We start from the raw sequence: 20,840 nt of genomic DNA, 5'->3' as shown, positions 1-20,840 counted from the left end.
GTCTAGTGCTTGGGACGTCCCTCTTTGACAGTGGTCATTCAGAGACAGGTAATTTGTAGACTTGACGTTTGAGTATCGGCTCAGCTCATGACTGACTATAAGTCGGGTTGAGTCACACAAGAATCGTATTTTGGAAAAGGGCCGTTAGTCAGTGGCACCCCCATCTCACACGGTCCCTTATGTTCCGAAACTCAGGCAGCCCACACACCGTTGGGATCACTCATTTCAGCACCTTTGTTCAAATGGTTATTCCTTACATTTACGTTTGGGTGTGGCTCCATTTAGCCTCATCACATCTGTGAGTGACAGTATCACGTTTTATCAGATAAGCTTATGTGAGGAGTGATTGTATCTGGATCGCTGATGCATTCATCAGCTTCAAAAGCTCTTTTGTTTCTGGAGTAACTGGAGCCAAAGTCACGTATTTGGCAGGGAACTTGATAATCAAGTAATTAATCATTTGTATTTATTTTTCAGATGTTTGCCTGATTGATTGCCCCCCCCCCCCATACCCAATACTGTCTCTACCACACAGGAGCACACATCCACACATTCACATTCACACATGTGTGAATGTGAATGTCGAGAAAAAACATTAGATGAACCTCATCTGATCATTTTAAAGCTGCGCACAATCAACATATGTAATTTAATACATATAACAAACAGGTTTGTTCTGAGAAAGTGCCGACATAGTCACTGGCTCCATCTGTTTTTGTGTCGCTGGACTTTTCTGCTGATTTGAGGAGAAAGAAGGAGCGAAGGACTCAGGTCAGTAGATCAGCGCCTCGGAGGCAAAGGGTCATGGGAGTCGTAGTCCAGGCTCCTTGACAAAACCTCACACAAGCTGTAGTCTTTTGACAGTATTTGCTACAGAAAGAACAGTGCGGACACTAATTTCCACAATTGAAGGAAAAGTTTTACTGGAGATGTCTTTTTTTAAGGTATTGTGGCCAGTGACTCCTCGAGTGCTGCAAATGAAGTAGAATGTCGTGATTGACATTCAAAGTATCTCTTGAGTGGTTTCGCGGTTCATATGTTACAGAGACGAAATGACGACGGCCATCCGTGTACGTGACGGCGTGACGTCACCAACGGTCCTGACGGGGCGGGGCTCGTAAACAGAGAAACCGAAATAAAGGATTGTGCAGAAATTGACTCTACTATATTACTTTCCTTCCATAAGTGCAAGGTAAGGGTGTTTTGCAGTGCATTGTATCATTAGCTAAAAGTGCTGCACAGTCCGTCGGCCGGCGCTTCCTTCTCCGTGCAAGCGAATGAATTTGATGTGCTTGTGCGACGCCATCACCGTGTGGGTAACGTTAAACCAGCGGACAAAATGGCGAAATTACCCCCCCAAAAGAATTTGCGAAAAACGAGGAACCTCGGAAAGCCGAGTAAATGCGCAGCAGCGACCCGACGGCTCCGGTAATTGACGGTAAACCTGCCAGCTCTCATTCTGCTCAACGATAATGGGCTTCGATGAATGAAGTGGGTTTGGCTTTCGCCATTTTTAATATGCGCGGAGTGGGATGTGAAAAGTGTTGTTTCCCGGCCTTCATGTACGTGGTATTTGTCTCTCGTCCAGGTCAATATTGTGTGATGCCGATTCGCCGAGCAGCAGCGACTCCAACCCAGGAGAAGCCCTCCTCCGCTGCAGCCGAGAAAGGTGAGGCCGGTGTCGTCCTTCAGGTGAACGGACGCCCCGTGAACGCACCATCATCACGGACACACACAAACACACACTCTCTCACCGTTCTTCCGGTGTCCATCACACCACTGACGTGTGACTGTTCAGATGAGTGTGTCTTCAACAAGCTCCTCACACATCAACGAGCCTGTAGAACCAGCGTCTACCTAATGCCAACCAGCACATTATAGAATCGACTTTCTATGAAACCTCCCATCTGAAAATGCACTTCTAAAGTACTTCTTACAGAGTGTTATCTCAAGTATGCCCAGTACATAATACACGTTTTTGGACAACATTACTGTATTTGAAAACATCAGCCCACATCACAAAGGGTAGAGGAGGTCTTTCCCCACGTATCCTGGATCATTTTACATCATTTTGCACTTTGACCATTGTGATACTTGTCCATTTTATGTAAAAACTGTAGAAATATTGTCGAACAAACTCATCTGTTTGTTTGCCTAAAGAGTCATGCTCACTGGGCCAAATGATACACAGCAGTATCAAAAAAAACCCATAACAGAACAAGATACTTTCATATTTTCTTATATTCTCTGTGAGCTGGATGTTTAAAAGACAACAATCATGGATACTAGACTAATGGCTAAGAGTCTGATTCCATGTTATTTTATTTGCACGTCATATTCCCTCCTACTGTGACTAAGTTTAATATTGTCCTCCCTTTCTGAACCCTTCCCTCAGAACCTGAAGAAACCCAGGAGGAGTCGCCCTCCGCCGACGAGGAGCAGGCTGCATCTTCAGCAGCAACAAACGAGTCACCAGCGACCGAGGGTGAGGGTGAGGACGGCGCGGCTGCGGGCGAAGAAGAGCCCACCGAGAATGGCGAGAAGGCCGAGGAAGCCGATGTGGCTGAAAACAGAGAAGGGACGGAGAAGAAAGAGTGAGTTTCCTTGAAAGAGCTGTGCTGCCAGTACAAGGAACACTGCGATATTTCACTTTGATAGCACTTTTATCTGTTTATATTATCCTTACCTCTGCTGGATGACAGAAGGCTGTCACATTTTTACAGATGTGACCTGTCGCAGCCACATTCACCACCACTCTGTGTGGTTGTCAGACATAGATACCACGCCCTGTCCGCTGCTACGAGCTGTCCAGGGGCAGAGGTCTTTGTTACAGTGCATTTATACTAGTGAGCTGCATGTAGTCAGGATAAAGACAGACAATATTCTGGTTTTGACCCTCATTGATTTCATTATGATACTACAGTATGATCTGAATTCAGCAGACCTCTTATTTCCAATGCCGAAGTCTCTTTTTGTTCTAAACTTCAAAAAGTAGTCAGAGTGATGCACCTAGAACACACACACACACACAAACACACAAGCCTAGCAATCAAATCACAGTGGTTGTCATTAAGACAAATGTTCTGAAACTTCATTTTGTCTTTCCCGTCGCTGACTAATGGACAAAGTGACAAATGCAAGGACTGCGCGGCTGGACAGTGTGCAACACACTGCTATGTTCTCCTACTAAGGTGAGGATGTGATAAAGATAAGGGTGGTGACGATCACAGTGAAATATCGCTCCTAGAGAAACGAGCCGCGTCACTGAACTTGTCTCGCTCCGTCTGACAACAGGTTGAAGGATGGCTACAAGTACAAGAAAGCCAAAGCGAAGAAGGTGAAAAGGACGATCCCTGCATGGGCTAGCGTCACTACGAAGAAAAAGATTCCTGTTACCAACTTTGCAGGCACCCAAAACAAAGTGGACAATATCTTAATCGAAGCCATTACGGTGTGTACGTGTTCTGTCCCCCAGAGCTCATGTGAGCCCACTGGTTTGACTCTGGTTTTCGTACTTTTACCGTCATGTGTCTCTGCAGTCCTGCAACGATCGCTCTGGGGTTTCCTACCAGTCCTGTCATGAAGTACATCGTGAAAAAATACCCAGGGATGGAGCTTGACAAGAAGAAGTTCCTCATCAAGAAAGCGATGAAGAAACATTTGGAGAAGGGCACCATAAAACAGGTACATACTCTACATTTTTCTGTTTTAATGTTTAAAAACAACACAACACGGTGCATCAATTAAATCAAATATATATATATATATATATATATATATATATATATACATACATACACATAACAAGTGTGAAGTGTACATGGCAGTGATATGTCACGAAGTACATGGATTGAAATCTGAAGGGATGAATGTGGTTTGATGTTTTTAAGACATAGGTACAATACAGTTTAATCACTCGTTTGTGCATCTCACCTGCAGCTGAAAGGAAAAGGTCTCTCAGGAACCTTCACCATTGGGAAGCAGTCGACTTCTTTGAAGGTGTGTTACAGCAGAGGAGTGAAGTGACATTACATCGTTACGTGTACATCAGCATTTGTTCATGACAGCTTTTGTCAGAAGAGGTTTAGTATCATTAGTCATTCAAACACATGTCATTTACATTGTCATTTAAGTGAAACGTGAACGCCGGGTGAGACACAGCAGAGATACGTGATTAGCCTGTAACATGATGGACCCACATCCATGATGCGTCCATAATGATGGAAAATAAATAGACTGACAGTAATTGTTTTATCTCAACTCTGTCAGTTTTCACGCCACATGAAGTTGTTTTCTGAGAGCTTTTCCTAAGAGTTGTGTCTTGTAAAAATGCACGTTTCAATATAGCCGACTACACACAGCAAAGAAGAAAGAAAAGACTTTTGGAGAAAGCATCCGTGACAAATATCAACACAACGGATGTGATGAAAACATTATTTTTGTGACTGATTTAACTATTGGATTCCCATCTCCCGTATTTTCTGGGGAGTTTGACATGGTTTGATGGTAACTGTCAAACATTCTGTCTTAGAACTCCGCTCAGAAGCAGGAGTCTCTGGGAGATGCTCTGCCCCTCATCATCACTCGGCTCTGTGAGCCCAAAGAGGCCTCCTACAACCTGATCAAGAAGTATCTGGAGCAGCACTTCCCCAGTTTTAAAATCGATACCAGGTACATACGTATTTACACCGGTCAGTGTGTTGTGTCAGACCAGCAGAACGGTACTTGTCAGTACGTCAATGATGCGTTGCCTCTGACTCCTCGGCAGACCAGAGGTCCTGAAGACGGCCCTGGTGAAGGCCGTGGAGAGAGGACAGCTGGAGCAGATCACTGGAAAGGGAGCCTCGGGGACCTTCCAGGTAAATGTCTTCACGTCACTGCATCCAATTCCATTTCCAGTCGTCCACGTGAAGCCTGAAGACCCACCTTATCTGCAGAGACAGCATTGAAATTCACACCCAAAACAAATGCTGCTCACCGCCCAGACACAAACCTCACCCCCACAGTTGTTTTACTGATCCGCATGTTGCCATGGCAACAACACTATCAACTTGGCTTGTTTTTAAGTGTGTCATCACTTCGGACTTCCAACAGTAATATCATCGTAGACCTTTGAGAGCCACAGTTCATTCATGGAGATGGATCTGTCCATCCGATTGTCGACCCCCCCCCAGACCAATATTACTCTTCTTTATGCTGCTTTCCTTGGTGGAGACATGACAGTTGTTCAATAAATGGTTTGAAGAATAAACTAAAGAATAAGACTAAAAGGGGGACATAGCCCCAGCAGCCAGCTGTTGTTTTTAAAGTGTTGGTATCCACCTGTATCTGCCACAGCTGAAGCGCAGTGGCAACAAGGTGATGCTGAAGGGCGGCCACCTGGAGGACGCCATCACAGCGGCCATCACCGCCATGAACGAACCCAAGACCTGCAGCACCACCACTCTGCGCAAGTACTTGTTAGATGCTAACAAGGATATCAAGGAGTACCAGTTAGGTATGTCACCCACTGCCGGCTGACTGCCTCAGATTATAACTGGTCCTAAAGGACATCCTGTGTCCTCAGTGGCCAATCTGCGGAGGACGCTGACAAAGTGTAAAGTCCTCGGCTGGATGGAGCAGATCACCGGTCATGGCTTCACGGGGACGTACCGGCTGTCTTTCCCGTTCTACCCGAGGTACTTGAGTAGCATTTAACACTGTTCTGCATCCACTATTTTTTTCATGCCTCTCATTTGGTCTAAAATCTTCTCACTCACTGGTGTTTAAAAAAATTTAAATTTCCACACCCCCAAATTAGAACATAACAAACAGCAAATATTTAGTCACAACTATACCGTCTCCTCAACTCGTCCTGTTCTCGTGTGTGTGTTCTCTCTCTGACCTTTTCTTGTCACTTGTTCTTTTTAGCCCGACCTTGCTGTACCCGGAGAAATTCAATAAACCTCTACAAGACTCTGCACCCAAACGGAGGCGGACAGCTAAGTCCGAAGATGAGGACGAATCTGAAGAGGAGGAAGAGGACGAGGACGATTCTGAGGATGAAGCGCCACCCCGCAGGAGGTGTGTGTGTGTGTGTAAGGATGTCCATGATAAAGCACAGCTTTGTAAACGTGCATCATAGTTCTCTTCTCTACATTGTTGATCTACGTGGATCAGTACACACATTTTAACATATAGTCAGGGGTGTCCAAACTGGTCCGGGGTGACATCTGAAACCTGCAGGGTAGGTGACCCTGGAGGACCGGTTTGCACACCCCCGGTCTAAGTGAACGGGTCTCGTGTCACTTGTTAATATAAATGAATACAAATATGGAGATATCGCCCAGCCCTAATTCAACATATGGACACATTGTGTATTCAGTTCATTTCAACAATACATGACCTGCTCCTCCAGCTCAAATAACTATTTGTTGAACCATCTCCCAGGAAAGCACAGAAGAGGCCTCCACCCAAGGCCCGCCGTCCTCCACCACCAAAGAAATCACGAAGCACTAGCCAGTCAAAGGCTAGAGGCAAGGGACGCACCCTGGCAAAGAAGTCCCCCGCCAAAAAGGCAGTGGCTTCACCCAAGACGACGGCAAAAAACAATCACCCTCAAAGAAAGAGTCTGCACCTTCAGCTAAAGTCACACCAGTCAAGAGGAGAGCTCCTGCGAAAAAACCCAAAACGCCTGCTGTCAAAAAGATGAACAAACGGGGTCCAAGCGACCGTCGTCCCCCGAGGAGTCCGCCGTCTCAGAGCAACCTGCAGCCAAGGAGACGCCCAAAGGCGGGTCCAGACGGTCGAAACCCGAAGAATTGTCCTCTGAGGAGCCTGCTGTCGCAAAGGAGACGACGAGGGGCAAGAGATCCAAGCAGGAGGAGGCGTCGCCTGCAGAGCCTGCCGTTAGACAGCAACCAAAGGCGGGGCGAAGCGCGCCAAGGTCGTCTCCCCCCCGGAGCCTCAGACAAAGAGCAGCAAGCAGTCCACCCGCAAGTCCAAGAGAGGGAAAAACTGAGGTCTCCATCAGCCGGGCCGCTCTGAACCTGCAGCAGTCTGCCGCTTTGTTTCAGTGCTCTCTTTTTGTTTTTTACCCTCTTTTTAACAGAGCAGTAGTTTTTTTCTATTGTAGAATACGAACGTTGTCCGACCAGTTACGTTTCCTGTACATTGAGAGTATCTGAGTTTCCTTTTTAATCACCGTGTGTAGAACATTTCTGCGTTTCTATGGAAACAGATGTGTGACCAACTGCCAGCTTGGTAAACGTCACCTGATGCGACATATACTGTAACTAGAGCCTCTTAGAGGCTTCTTCCTTTTTATATCCATCTTCTCCAGTCTTTAGGTGCTGGCGGCACACACCGTCAACGAGTTGTGACATCAGTCTCACAGGGTTGAAAGGGTTAAGTTCAAATGTGGATTTAAAATAATACCATTGATATTGTTTTATAAAACATCCTGAATTTGAAAGTATTTTTGACATGCAGTACCGCATCAGACCTGATATCCATATTTGTCCGTATATGATCTGTATTTGTTGATTTAAACAGAACATAGCCCCTGGAAAAGATCAGGCCTGCAGCTGATCCGTTGCAGTTGAAGCACTGTTGGTATTCATATAAAAAATAACTCTGAATATCATTTGATGTGTGTGTAAACGGGCATATACATTAATTGATTATATTGCTTCACAGCTGTGATCCAGTACGAAATCCCCAAAATGTGTGTTGTGAATCTGGAAAAAAAGGCTCATAGCATAGCTCATACATACCCCGCATGCATGTATTCCTTGTGTTGGTCAGCTTTTTTCCAGGTCATTAATAAAATGGCGATGTTTGTATACTTGTGTACCCCTTATTTCACTGTGTCATCGTTGACTAGCTGCTCTGTGGGTGTTTTTCTCTGTGGGAACTGTTCCAGAGAGCAGATCTAGTGAAAGGTCGAGTGAGTCTTGAGATGCTGCTCAACATTCCTCAATTCAGTGTTACTGATTCAGACATGAAACTTTAAAGATGTATGGTTTGATTTCAGTGAATAGACTTTCCTTATTCCGAATTAACCAACGTTTCCACTAAACCTACTTTCTGGAACGAGCTCCTGATCATTGTTGGCAGAATGCCGATACTACCTCAAGACATCTTGTTTTTCCGCCAGGGTTTGGGATGTTAAATCTGACAAGGACCTTTTAGTGACACCAAAGGTGTTGAGCAGCTTAGTGTGTGTTTAAGTGGCCTGGCCGTTTCCTTCATTATTACCTCCACCAAGGAGATTATGGGTTTGTTGCCATTTGTCTGTCTGTTAGCAAAGTAACTCAAAAGTGAATTTTGAAAATGATATCACTGAATTTACAAATGGGCGTTTTCTATGTCCAGGAATCGATTGATGTAGGTAACATATGGTTAAATATGTTCATATTTGGTGTAAATCAAAACTTTAAAAATCATTGGGTGGAAATGAGCTACTTGGCGGTGGTTTTCTAGTTTAAGTTGAAACAATTCCTGCTCGAACAATTTCATGTCTTGTTCGACTTGTTCAATTTCATGTCTTGTTCGGAGCACTGACGAACTTTAGATAAATAATGTTCCATTTACAACCAAGCTGCCCTTCAGAGAAGGACATATTTCGTGAAACGTGCTAGCTTAAATTAAAATGAAAACGACACAACGTTTTTTCTTCCGCCCCTGGATGTGTGACGTCACAGAGAGATTGCGCAAGAATCAGGAATGTGAGGGGAGACAGACAAGGACGAGTTTCATATAGAAGGAAGAGCACGTTTAGACGGCTTCCTCCTCCTCCTCTTCTTCCTCTCCTTCGGGCTCCGCCTCCGGTCACCACCACCGGCAGCAGCACACCTGGGCCCCGGGGCAGCGGCAGGTAAGTGGCCGCGCTGGGTGTCCTCGCCCGGGCGAGTGGAGACGCCAGAGGCTGGTGGAGGTGTGAAAACTTCGTGTCGTTTAGCTGCGTTTCTTCACGACTCGTTCCAAGTCGTTTCAGCTCGTTTACACGTCGACCGTTCCGTTGTACCTGCAAACACCTCAAAGCCAAGTTTAAGTTTCAACCCACGACTCCAGCATCATGACGTTATTTGACTCCACACATTCAGATACTGCTGATTTTCACTAATTTCTGGGTCTAGGAACTTTTTATTTTCTTTTTTTAAGTAAATGAAGCCTGAAAATGTAGGAAAAAGTCATGGAAAAAAAGTCAAGTCAAGTCGCCTCCCAGACGCTGACTGTATTTTGTTCATGTTCCAGCCACACAGAACTATCTGAACTGTTTGGTATCAAACCACATGACATGTCACCAATCAAAGCTCATTCTGCTGTTGGGAATGGAAAATGTATTTATTTGTCGGAATCATCTATGTGCAAATGTTATTCAGTCATGGAAACTATGTGTTCAGACACAGATTGACTTTAACCACATTTTAACTTCCATAAATAACTCGTGATCGTGTTACTTTTGATTTCTCAGCGTTCATCTTGTCCCTTTCTTGTGAAGTATTTTATTTCCTTCATTCCTGGTTCTCATAAGGACAAAAACGGGCGTCATGGGTGAAACACCGGCCAGGGAGGACGGGACAGTGACACGATCAGCAGAGGTACCTCCAGTAACTTCAATGTGTGTGTGTGTGTGTGTGTGTGTGTGTGCAGTACCCCCATGACTGCGTACTGATCATTGGTGTGTTTGCCTGTCAGTATGTAGGCTCGTTTCCTGTGGATGACAACTGTTTGGACGATCAGATGACCCAACTTCACGTCTGTCTGAAGTCCCTTAAAGTCAGTCCTGATCTCCCGGAGGTTCCCTACAGTGGTGTTGCGGCTTCAATAACGCTTTGATTTGAATTAGGCATGCAAGAGAAGACGACCCGTGTCCCTCAAGTTCTCCATCAAAGGTGTGAAAATGTACGATGAGGATGAGACGGTAAGCAGCACACTCACCTTCAACCTCTTGTGGTATTTCATTCTGTATGCAGATGTGTTTTGAGATGTCCTCGTACAACCCAGCGCTGTTTTATCTTTAATTCTTTGAAATGTGTTTATTTCCATTGTCCTCCATAACTAAAAGAGCATGTGAACTGCCCATTTTTCTTTGTTCCTGAGGTCATGGGTTGTGTGTGTTAGTGGATGAACAAGATATCTATTTGTTATATGTCATGTATATTTCTAATTTAATTTAGTGTGACGTTGTCTACAGACCTCTTAATGAATTCAGATTCCAAACATAAAACCATGTTTGTTTTGCAGACGCTCCTGATGGCTCACGCCCTGCGTAGAGTCTCTCTGTCCACCGCCCGGCCCGCTGACGCCCAGTTCGCCTTCGTCTCCCACAACCCAGGGAGCGCCGACGCCCAACTTTATTGCCATGTCTTCAAAGCGAGACACGCCAGAGCAGTAAGAACACGCGTGCAGACACCCTGGAGGTTCTCTGTCCTACACGTCCTGGATCTTGTTGGGTTCATTCGCAGGCCTCTGGACGTGTAGTAGTTTGCTTGAAGACGTTTCACCACATATTGAACAAGCTTCTTCGGAACAAGCTGCCAGATGCCACAAATACACCCTTCTCTTCTGTGTATGTTTGAACAGTGTTCTGTTGTTTCTTGGAGAGGATGTGTATGATCTCTACAAACAAATCCACCAAAGTTCAGCTTAGCCTAACCTCGTAACAACAGAGTGAACAGTTCCAAATGGATGCAACAAACCAACTTCCTCTTTGCCGCAGATCAATTCAAATTAGCTTTGCTTTTTTTTCGGAATTAACAAACAAAATTACACAAAAACAGCAGCTCTTGTGAAGAAGTCAGGTCACCACAGCTCCCCTGGACAAACCCTGGTGACGCCCAAAGAGCACATAAAACGGAGGGGCGTTCATCCTCATTCTGCATGTTTTTATCTCCTCCAGGCCCAGTTCCTGAACCTGCTGCTGTGCCGCTGTTTCCAGCTGTGTTACGTAGAGAAGCACCCAGAGGAGGCCCAGGAGCACTCCTCAGGCCCAGTGCCGCGACGCAGCCCGTCCCTGCTCAACCACGGCTTCCCGCTGAGTGTCAGCGCCCTGGTGTCCTTCAGACGAGCCCCATTTCGAGGGCTGTTACCCGGGACAAAGGTTGAGGGAACCTTAACGTCCTCATCTCTTCTTCACATTGCCTTGATAGTACAAACAATTTGTGTTCACGCTATAGAGACAATATTTTATTGCTGCGCACGTGAACTTTATTTGTTCACAGCATCAAGTCGACAGAGATTTATTTACTTGACACAGCGAGAGGGACGTTCATCGTTGCTGGAGCTGTTTTCGGAGAAGTGACTTACTAGTACATAGAGTGAAGCAATGGGAGAGTTCAGAAATTGTTTTGGAGCGAAACGTCACTGGACCAACGTTCACCAGGTGGTTAAAACCCTGAAGCATACAGATGTCCTGACACTGTCTTTTTCCCATCTGCAGAAAAAAGAGAAGTCCTCTGGTGACCCGTACAACGGCCAAGACGACGTCTTCCCCAATTCCTCCCCTTCTCTCGTGCGCAAAAAAGCTATCCGAACAAAGTACTGAGCTCTGGAGCGTACCGTTCCTTCACGTTCACACCGCTCAAACAGCGCAATGTTCAGGAGCGGCTGAGTGCCTCACAAGGTGGGCCGAGTGTTCACCGAGCGCTTTCAAGGGTCAAAGAGTTGATTAGGTAACGCAGACGTTCAGCGTTAGGTGACGGGGAGTCACTCACGTGTGCTGTGGTGGCAGGCGGAGGACGCTGGGCTCATCTCACGGGGAGGTCTTACGTCTCTCTTTGGAACACTTTCATCTTCACTTGACTCTTTCAACAAGCACAAACATGACTAACAAAGATCCTACTATGTTTTGGGGTTGTTGGTTTTTTTTTCTATGGAATAATCTCCACAAATATCTGAAATCACAATGGTTTCTTCTTGTACTTGTCAAACAGAAAAGGACAAAGACAAGGCGCCGGCGAGGAGACCCCGCGCTCCGAGCTTGGCCGAAACAGAAGAAGCACTGGCTCATGCAGTGTGGTGCTGGGCTGGTATCGCAGCGTGAGTCTCACCCCGTCTTTGTCCGACAACGTCCCACTGGGCTTTAATCCCTTTTCTCTGACCAGGATTTATCCATCATGACAACCAGGGTATTTTAAAATGTCCATTTAAAAGGTTTAAAGGCCTTAAAGGTTTCTGGAAAACTAAGTAAGTCCAAAGTTTTGGGAAAGTCCCAAAAATCAGAAAAACTCAGAAAAATCGATATTGGTAAATCTACGTTGGCGTGAATTCATATTATTTTACGTCACACCTTTGGTAAAGTTTGGCACAGATTGGTATTGTTTTAATTTCATTGTTTGTATGTTTTGGAGAGAATGTGTGGACATGAAATTGTGCCTCGGACACACTCAAGCAGAAGTGCTTTGTGTCTTGCAGTGACAGCAGTTATTCCCTGCTCGCAGATGATGTTCTGGATCATACCTCCTTTGTCCACATCCTAAAAAAAACAAATGTGGCTCTCTCATCGTTCGCTTTCCCTCTGGTCTGATCACACACCTCATCGAAAACACATGGAAAGGAAATTCCTACTGGAGGTAATAGTTCTGGCAGAAGTCCCATTAATGTGCTTGTTCAAACATGCTGGAGTGTTTGTATTTTCAGCAGAATTCCAGAAAGTTGTGGCGATTCATCGTTTACCACTTTAAATTGTTCTTTTCTGCATCGTGTGATACATATTTTCTCTCTTTTGAATATTGAAACCACGATTACAATGTTGTGGTATTAGGACCTTTTAAGTCAAATGATTTACAAGGGACAATAAGGGAAATCTCATCCAGCTTGGTCTTGTTTGTGCAGTCCTCCGTCCACCAACTGTCTGTGTTTCTTTGTCTGAGGGCAGAAGTGTAAGGCGGAATTCGATTCCCTCGCTGAACTGATTGACCACTACACTGAGGAGCAGGACGAACTGCCCTGCGTGCTGAGCTGTGCCCGGGTGAACCACTGCTACGAGTGGGAGGAGAGCGCCATCAGACCGCAGGCTGAGAAGCCTCACAAGGGCATGAACAAAGCCCGAATTAAAAGTACGGCCAGAAAGGGATGGGTCTAAACCCTGGACACGTATTGACTGCCAACCTCAGAGAGTCTGACACTTTTTCCCCCCTGTTGCACACATTTCATGTATTAATCACATCCGGTGTGGTGAGAGGTCTCACAAACTTTGTAAAACGCTCTTAATGTGTTGGCACTTCATGTCTGTCACTTTGTCAAAGTAAGGGGACTTGCTGCTTTTATATTTTTTATATAACTTTTAAAATACATTTTGTGTGCCGGTAGGGCCTCAGAGGAAAAGTGTTTTAATAAGACATGAGATTATTTCAATCTTTAGGGTTTTTTTTCTCCAACTGCCAAGTTGTCAATGTTTTATGTCAATCTTTTTGACTTTTACAAATCTTTTTGTCATGTTTTGTGTTTTATGTTAGAGTCAGACAATACCAATACATATCAACGTGTTTTCATATGACACAAATGTCTTCTCCTGTATTTGTTGCCATTTCAAAATATGTTATTTGTGGACAGAAACTATGTCCGATACTTTCACTGTTGTCAACATCTCAGACTGAATTCTCATCTCAGTGAATTTGTCTTCTCTTCGTAACAATGTTCCTTGTACAAATAGAAAATGGCAATGGCTGCAATCAGTTACAGCAGGCAGTGTTTTATTCTTCAGTTCATTTTCAGTGACTTTACTGTTCAATCAGAACTTTGTAGCTGGAGGTTTATTCTGAATTTAGCATAGTGACGTCACAAATCTAACTGTAAAAGGCCACCAGGCAAAGAAATTAAATATTTGCCACTTCCAACACCAATGACTCGTCACTGGGTCCGAGATGTACGACTTCAAATATTTTAGTTTCCCAAAGTACACAGTTTTAAACATGGCGGAAAAGTATGAAAAACATAGTTAGCTAGCAGCTAGCTGAACCTTTAGCTAGCAGCTAGCTAACTTCTCAGTAAGTGTTCCTGGAGAAAAACAACTGTCAAACCAGTTTTCCATCACGAGAAACGAGCAATACAAACATATTTAATTCAGAGGAACAAGAATTGAAAGAAATATATTGTACAACAAATTGTTCAAATATTGTTCAAAAACCTTTCTGCTTAACTCGCGTGCGTTTGAAATGGACGAATAAAGGTCCGCCAGGTGCCGTGTTGTGTTTAGAACCGTTTCCAGTTCCAATTCAACGATCTGTTCTGTATCTTTAACACCTGGATGGGGTGGTTGCTAGGCGACATGTGGACGCCGCGGCCGAGCAGCGGACCTGCGCCGATACGTAAGAGGACGACGATCACCTCCATGTCTGCGGATCACCAGTGTGATCCCTGGGGAGTGTTTTTTTTAGTGTGTGATTTGCGGGGACTTGTGGAGCTCTGTCTGCTCAGACATGGGGTCCGAGGCTGTGAAGGTGGTGGTCAGGTGCAGACCTCTGAATGACAGGGAGAAGGCTCTGGGCTCCAAGATGGCGCTCTCAATGGACCTGCAGCGCTGCCAGTGCTTCATAGAGAAACCCTCAGCGGCGGATGAGCCCCCCAAACAGTTCACCTTTGATGGGACCTACTTCATTGACCAAACCACTGAGCAGATGTACAATGAGATTGCATATCCATTGGTTGAGGTGGGATTCAAACAAGTCACTGGACTCCCTTTTGGTCCAGCTGATACCTTATTGGAAATGACCCCAGTGCTCATTATGTACTTAACGGGGAGCTGTCAGTCACTTGCAAAGGTCACAGATGCCACGTTTTTCTTACAGGGCGTCACCGAGGGATACAACGGCACCGTCTTCGCCTATGGTCAAACCGGAAGTGGTAAGTCCTTCACCATGCAGGGGGTGTCCGAGCCCTCAGCCCAGAGGGGGGTGATTCCGCGAGCCTTTGAGCACATCTTTGAGAGCATTCAGGTACCTTGTGCAATGTCACAGTCCGTGAGGTGTGTGGCTGTTGGAAAACATTCTGTGTGTTTGTGTTTCTAGTGTGCAGAAAACACCAAGTTCCTGGTGAGGGCGTCCTACCTGGAGATTTACAATGAAGAAATACGAGACCTTCTGGGCAACGACACCAAACAGAGATTGGAGGTTGGTCTCCAGAACTGACTGTGACGACTGTTGTCCCACTGGAGACGAGGTGTTTGACCAAGATTTAGACGGTGTGTGGTTTGGTGTGTCCTAGCTCAAAGAGCACCCCGAGCGTGGGGTGTATGTGCGGGACCTCTCCATGCACACGGTGCACAGTGTGGGTGAGTGCGAGAGAATCGTCGACCGGGGCTGGAGGAACCGGGCGGTGGGCTACACGCTGATGAACAAAGACTCATCTCGCTCCCACTCCATCTTCACCGTCCACCTGGAGATCTGCAGCACCGGTGAAAACACATGGTTCAGTCTGGTTATTTCATCATTCCTACTCCGCTTTGCATAAAACCTCTTCAACTTCTTCTACCTTAAGGAACCAAGTCCAATGTTTCATGTACATTGTAATGGTTGGGTGGTTGGTTGGCACCGACACTTCCATTCTTGGCCTGGAGATCTTTCTCCTTCCCGTGTCTGTGTGGGTTCTCTCCAGGTTCTCCGTCTTCCTCCCACCTCCACAAGCATGCTGAGGTTAACTGGTCGCTCTGAATTGCCCGTAGGTGTGAATGTGTGCGTGGCCCTGCGATGAGCTGGTGACTCCCCCATTGAGAGCTGGGATCAGCTCCAATACAGCTGAGACCCGTAACTGGAGCAAGATGAAGATTGATGAATGAATTTGCACATAAACAGCATCATCATCATCATCAAAACCTTCTCCTCTTACATACATGCAGACTTTGATGAAGTGTGAATGTACTTCCTATATACTATGTACTGCATATATATACAGTATATATGTATAGTGTTTTCTTTCCTCTCTCTTTGCCACCACACCTCATCAGACACAGCCGGCGGAGACCACCTACGAGCAGGCAAACTCAACCTCGTGGATCTGGCAGGAAGTGAGCGTCAGTCTAAAACCGGAGCCACTGGTGAGCGACTGCGGGAGGCCACAAAGATCAACCTGTCCCTGTCAGCTCTGGGCAACGTCATCTCTGCCCTGGTGGACGGACGCTCCAAGTACATCCCCTACCGGGACTCCAAGCTGACCAGACTGCTGCAGGACTCCTTGGGAGGGAACACACGGACCTTGATGATAGCCTGTCTCTCCCCCGCTGACAACAACTACGAAGAAAGCCTGAGCACGCTGCGATACGCCAACCGGGCAAAGAGCATCCAGAACAGACCTCGGATCAACGAGGATCCCAAAGATGCTTTGCTCCGAGAGTATCAGGAGGAGATCAGGAAGCTGCAGGCCCTCATCTCAGGCCAGATGGCCACTGCTGACCTTTCATGTGAGGGTGCTTCTTCTTTATCAGGAAACATTTACTACTGCTTTTAGTTTTCACTGCAAAAACTCTAAATCTTACCAAGAATATATGTGTTAGTTGTCTAATTTATAGCCAGGAAATCTCTTTACAATTTACTTTCTGGAAAAAGTAACTTGTTTTTAGACACTTTTCACTTGTTTCAAGCAAATGTTCACTTGAAATAATCAGGAAAATCTGTTTATTGAATAAGCAGAAAGATGTTCTTGCGTTTTACAAAAGTTTTTCTACTTTTTGTAAGTGAGAATTTGATTGAAATAAGTGCACGTTACTTTTCCATGTGTTGTTTTTAGTGTGAACATTTTCTTTTTACTAGAAATGAGATGTTTTGATCAGAAATAAGACCATTATTCACAGTAAGATTTTGAATTTGTTCACGTTATTACTTTTTTTTCATGCAGCTCGACTGTCCGACCCCTCGGCTGAGACGTCCCCGTTGTCCCTTCGAGGCCTGAGTCCAGCTCTGATGCTGAGAGGGAGAAGATCAAAGCGGTAGCTGTGTTCCCATCCCAGTATATCACTGTAAATAAATGTTCTCGTCATTTACTGGGCTCTCTCTCTCTCTCTCTCTCTCTCCGTAGGAGTATGAAGAGAGATTTGCCAAGTTGCAGGCTGAGTACGATGCTGAACAGCAATCCAAGGCAAAGCTGCAGGAGGACATCGCTGTCCTGCGTTCGTCTTATGAATCCAAACTGTCTAATTTAGAGAAGGTGCATGCCAGTAGGTGGCGCTCTGACACTAAACATGTCAACGAAGACTCCACTGCCCACAACACCTCTGGTAAGGAAAGGAAACTAACTCCGATAGGTTTCATTGGCTTGTGTTATTTATCACGGGTTAGCAATTTGTTTATTAATATTAATGTTGTTGTTATTGTTGACTTGAAGTTAATATTGTTGACTTGAAGTTAATCACAACTTTTTAACAATTTCATTTTTTTTTAATGAGAAAAGTCAAAAATATTTCATTCCATTTTGTTAAATAGTGATATTTTCTTGATTCTTTGCTCCTCTATTTATAATAATAAACCCAATAATCGGGTATTGAGTTTCATTTATTATTATTATTATTATTATTATTATTATTATTATTATTATTATTATTATTATTATTATTATTATTATTATTATTATTATTATTCATTTATGTAGAAATTAACTGACAGATTGATTCAGGATAAAAATCAAAGCTTTTTATTAACAGCAGCCACACTGATGAGACATGTTTCCTTCCAGATGTGGGCTCCAGATGTGTGACAAAGGTCCCAGAAGAAGAACAAACGCTCTCAACCGGGGAAACATCAAACAAGGTGCTGTACTGAGAAAAAAAATAGAGTAGAATTTCTTCCCCAAAAAGGTTTTGTATAAAACACAGCTTCAGTTTGTCTGATGGCGTGAAATGATCAGAATTTTTGTCAGGCTGCTGGAGCTCACGCAGCTGTCACAGTCCAAGTTGATCCAGATGGAGACAGACTCACAGACTCATCCGACGCAGCCACAGCCGGGAATCTGGACCAGAAACATGTCCTGGAAAGGTTCGTGGGCTGTGTCTGACTCACCAACGGCAGCGAACACGTCTGAAGTCTGTCAAGTATCTTTGCTTACCCACATCCAGGCTGCAGCAGCTGGAGCAGCAGGTGGTTGGAGGGGAGCAGGCCAGGAACAAGGAGTTACAGCAGAGACACAGACAGAGGAAGAGCCTGGCCGATCAGAGAAAGATCCAGCTCATCAGTGCCTTGTCGGAGGACAGCGAGGAGAGTGAAAACGTGCTGTTTAATGTCTACAACTCCATTCAGGAAGAGGTCCATGCCAAAGGCCGGATGTTGGCCAAAGTCCAGGAAAAGGTCTGGCTAATGAAAACTATTCTGTGGGGTCGTTTACAATTCGGATCTCCATAAAACGTCTGAACTGCCATTGAACCGTACCATCACGTCGGTGTCGCGCTGCAGCTGAAAGCCGCCCAACTGGAGATCCGGGACCTGCAGTCAGAGTTCGAGGTGGAGAGGAACGACTACCTGGCGACCATCCGCCGGCTGGAGAAGGACGACCAGCTGCTGCACAGCCTACTGGAGCGCATGGTGCTGCTGGTACGACGCGACTGCAACTACAGCAACCTGGACCGCCTGAAGAAAGAGGCCGTCTGGGATGAAGACAGCGCCACCTGGAGGCTGCCCGATGTCCTGGTGCAGAAAACAACTCTGCCCTCAGGTGGGATGCATGAAACATGAAACAAGAGGAATGCAACTTGTGATACTTTAAGTTCTGTCTTTCTCTTTTACTATGATTCAAGTAGCAGTGTCTCCAAAACTTGTAGCCCACAGATGCTTAGCTGCTGACACTGGAGAACAACTGAAGGTGAGTTTCTCTTTCCAATGGTTGTCACACACTGACACCCCCCCATCCCCCACCCCCCACTCTCCAGTGAGTCTCACCTTCGTCTGTCTGCAGCAGGTGGAAGAGGACAGGTACAAGGAAATGCTGGACCGCAGTGACAGCGCAAATATCGCCAGCAGTTACTTCAAATCCAAGAGGGCGAGTCAGCTGCTGGCGGGTGAAAGCGCCAAGGGACACGGTGAGTAAACAACAACAACAACAACAACATCAGGGCATTGTCATGGTGCTCAGCAGGTTGTCACAGTCAGGTTTCTCCTCCAGCCGTCCACTCGCCCACTGCGTCCCACCTGACTGTGACCGGCTCCAACATCAACCCGCCGGCCGGCCTGGACCCTGTTCTGCCCCGCCCCTTCCGCCTAGAGTCGCTGGATGTCCCAATGCCCAATAGCAAGGTGAAGCGCAAAAAGATCAAATCTCACCTTCAGAGCGAGGGAAACTGAAAGTTCTCCCCACTCACCCGTCACTTAGACACGATGGCCGATCACGTACACTAATCATATCTCCAACAAACGTACCAGCAGTACTCGGTTCGACCCGTCATGATCTGATCTGTGCAGGAAACCCCGTTTGTTATCATTTGTTCTCCGCATGTGCGAAAATAACACGACTTCCTGTCGTCTCAGTGTGTTAAAGTACTTTGGGTGCAAGCGTTGCACCAGCTTTTGAAATAGATTGTACCAAAAGGATGAAAGGCCATAACAAGGAATAAATAAACATTCTAGAAACACAAACACATTGAATTAGTAAAACCTCAAATGAACATTAGTTGTATTGACTGTCACAACAAAAACATATTGATTCAGGCAGGAGTCAGTGAAGACCACAGTGCTCCAGAGCTGCTTTGATACGAGGCGTAGGGTGAAGTGATGGATTTCTCATTTGTGTTGTGGACCATTGCAAACTACTTACAGCTGATAAGTCTTCTCTGCTTCTGTTGATGCCTTAATTGATTCATTTTGTAGTCAAGTCTCAAGTATGGACAAAAAAAAAAGTATTTTAATTCTACTATTACAAGGTTGCACTGATGTTATTGTGTCTATGAGTATGTGTACTGTAGGTGGCAGGTACACAGAGGTCATGTATTACATGTTTTCTGCCCAAGTATTCTGTTTCTCTTTGGGCTATCGTCTGATCTCTTCATCCATTTTTAATGTGACTTCAGTCGTGTGCGTTGCAAAATTTGACACCCTTTTTCTGGCTCTGTGCAGATATACTTGACACAGATGCTGGCCCATCAGCTGAGCCCCTGCTTAGAGGTATCGCTACAACAGCCAGCTGTAATTGGCAACAAATAACCATACTCATTCAGAGGCTCCAAGCCGGTTACATAATGAAACGCCCCGTCGCTCCAATAGTGGGAGGAATTAGAAGACCAACATGTAATGGGATACAGAGGTCGGAACGCAACCGCCTGGCCACAAGGATGTGGGGGCTCAAGATAATCAGGAAATGAAGGAGCAGCTGATAGGTCTGTAAGATGAGTACGACTGACAGCCGTTGGGGTGCAGCTCTGTGACGGTTCAGGGGATGAAGGTCTGACTGACATCAACAGCTCAAATCACCAATCACATCACAACCAAGGGTACGTCAGTGTTTTGCAAACAGACTTTTATTCTCAGTCTTGTTGGTTGAAGTGGTGAAGAGTGAGTAAAAATAATCACCCCGGCATTCATCGGGGGTTCAGACTGAAGGCAGTTTCAAGAACACTGACTGTGATACAAAGGTCAAAAAACAAATACTGAATGCAAGAGGGATTTCAATGTTTAGAAAACCACGGAAATAATAAATTCCTCTTCTGCGTCGAGGCTTTGCGTCAGTGTGTCTTGTCAATAATCCCATTTTAGATTTTAGGCACATATGTGAGCTACGAACTGACACGATGATGTGTGGATGTGCAGTGGAGCAGAATGTACCATGTAGAAGATGAGCGACATCCACTGACAGCAAATGTAACTTCCTGCAGATACACGACGTGCACACTAAGACTGAGTTAATACATCTTCTTTGGGTGTTTAAGTCAGGTACATATAGTC

General features: G+C 45.4%; 3 protein-coding genes across 3 annotated transcripts; all 3 read left to right on the top strand.

Moving 5' to 3' along the window:
* Positions 1-1,602: 1,602 nt before the first annotated feature.
* On the top strand, positions 1,603-7,026 carry HP1BP3 (heterochromatin protein 1 binding protein 3). Its single transcript, XM_078624288.1, is given in 12 exon segments — positions 1,603-1,669; positions 2,396-2,594; positions 3,295-3,451; positions 3,540-3,566; positions 3,568-3,684; positions 3,940-4,017; positions 4,532-4,671; positions 4,769-4,859; positions 5,338-5,497; positions 5,567-5,678; positions 5,911-6,063; positions 6,561-7,026. Coding segments are annotated over 12 exon segments (1,767 nt in total).
* A 2,507-nt stretch (positions 7,027-9,533) lies between these two features.
* On the top strand, positions 9,534-13,069 carry SH2D5 (SH2 domain containing 5). Its single transcript, XM_078624287.1, is given in 12 exon segments — positions 9,534-9,584; positions 9,682-9,762; positions 9,833-9,907; positions 10,231-10,377; positions 10,886-11,086; positions 11,426-11,522; positions 11,525-11,608; positions 11,919-12,024; positions 12,400-12,431; positions 12,434-12,534; positions 12,537-12,557; positions 12,863-13,069. Coding segments are annotated over 12 exon segments (1,203 nt in total).
* A 1,336-nt stretch (positions 13,070-14,405) lies between these two features.
* Positions 14,406-19,247, top strand: LOC144741785 (kinesin-like protein KIF17). The gene is made up of 11 exons (XM_078624290.1): positions 14,406-14,636; positions 14,775-14,921; positions 14,994-15,095; positions 15,190-15,379; positions 15,929-16,410; positions 16,844-16,906; positions 16,996-17,138; positions 18,029-18,257; positions 18,363-18,621; positions 18,836-18,985; positions 19,069-19,247. Exons 1-11 carry the CDS (start codon positions 14,406-14,408, stop codon positions 19,245-19,247), a joined length of 2,175 nt encoding a protein of 724 aa, XP_078480416.1.
* The last annotated feature ends 1,593 nt before the right edge of the window (positions 19,248-20,840 follow it).

This window comes from Lampetra planeri, unplaced genomic scaffold (assembly GCF_965212315.1).
Source record: "Lampetra planeri unplaced genomic scaffold, kcLamPlan1.2.h2 scaffold_714, whole genome shotgun sequence".
NCBI lineage: Eukaryota > Metazoa > Chordata > Hyperoartia > Petromyzontiformes > Petromyzontidae > Lampetra > Lampetra planeri.
This window is presented reverse-complemented; position numbering and strand designations above follow the sequence as displayed.

What these genes read in the sequence shown, in the direction of transcription:
- LOC144741785 (XM_078624290.1), top strand. Translation starts at nt 14,406, where the DNA reads ATGGGGTCCGAGGCTGTGAAGGTGGTGGTCAGGTGCAGACCTCTGAAT. An exon ending in TTGCATATCCATTGGTTGAG is followed by an intron (nt 14,637 to 14,774) that starts GTGGGATTCAAA and finishes TTTTTCTTACAG; the next exon opens with GGCGTCACCGAGGGATACAA. An exon ending in CCTGGAGATCTGCAGCACCG is followed by an intron (nt 15,380 to 15,928) that starts GTGAAAACACAT and finishes ACACCTCATCAG; the next exon opens with ACACAGCCGGCGGAGACCAC.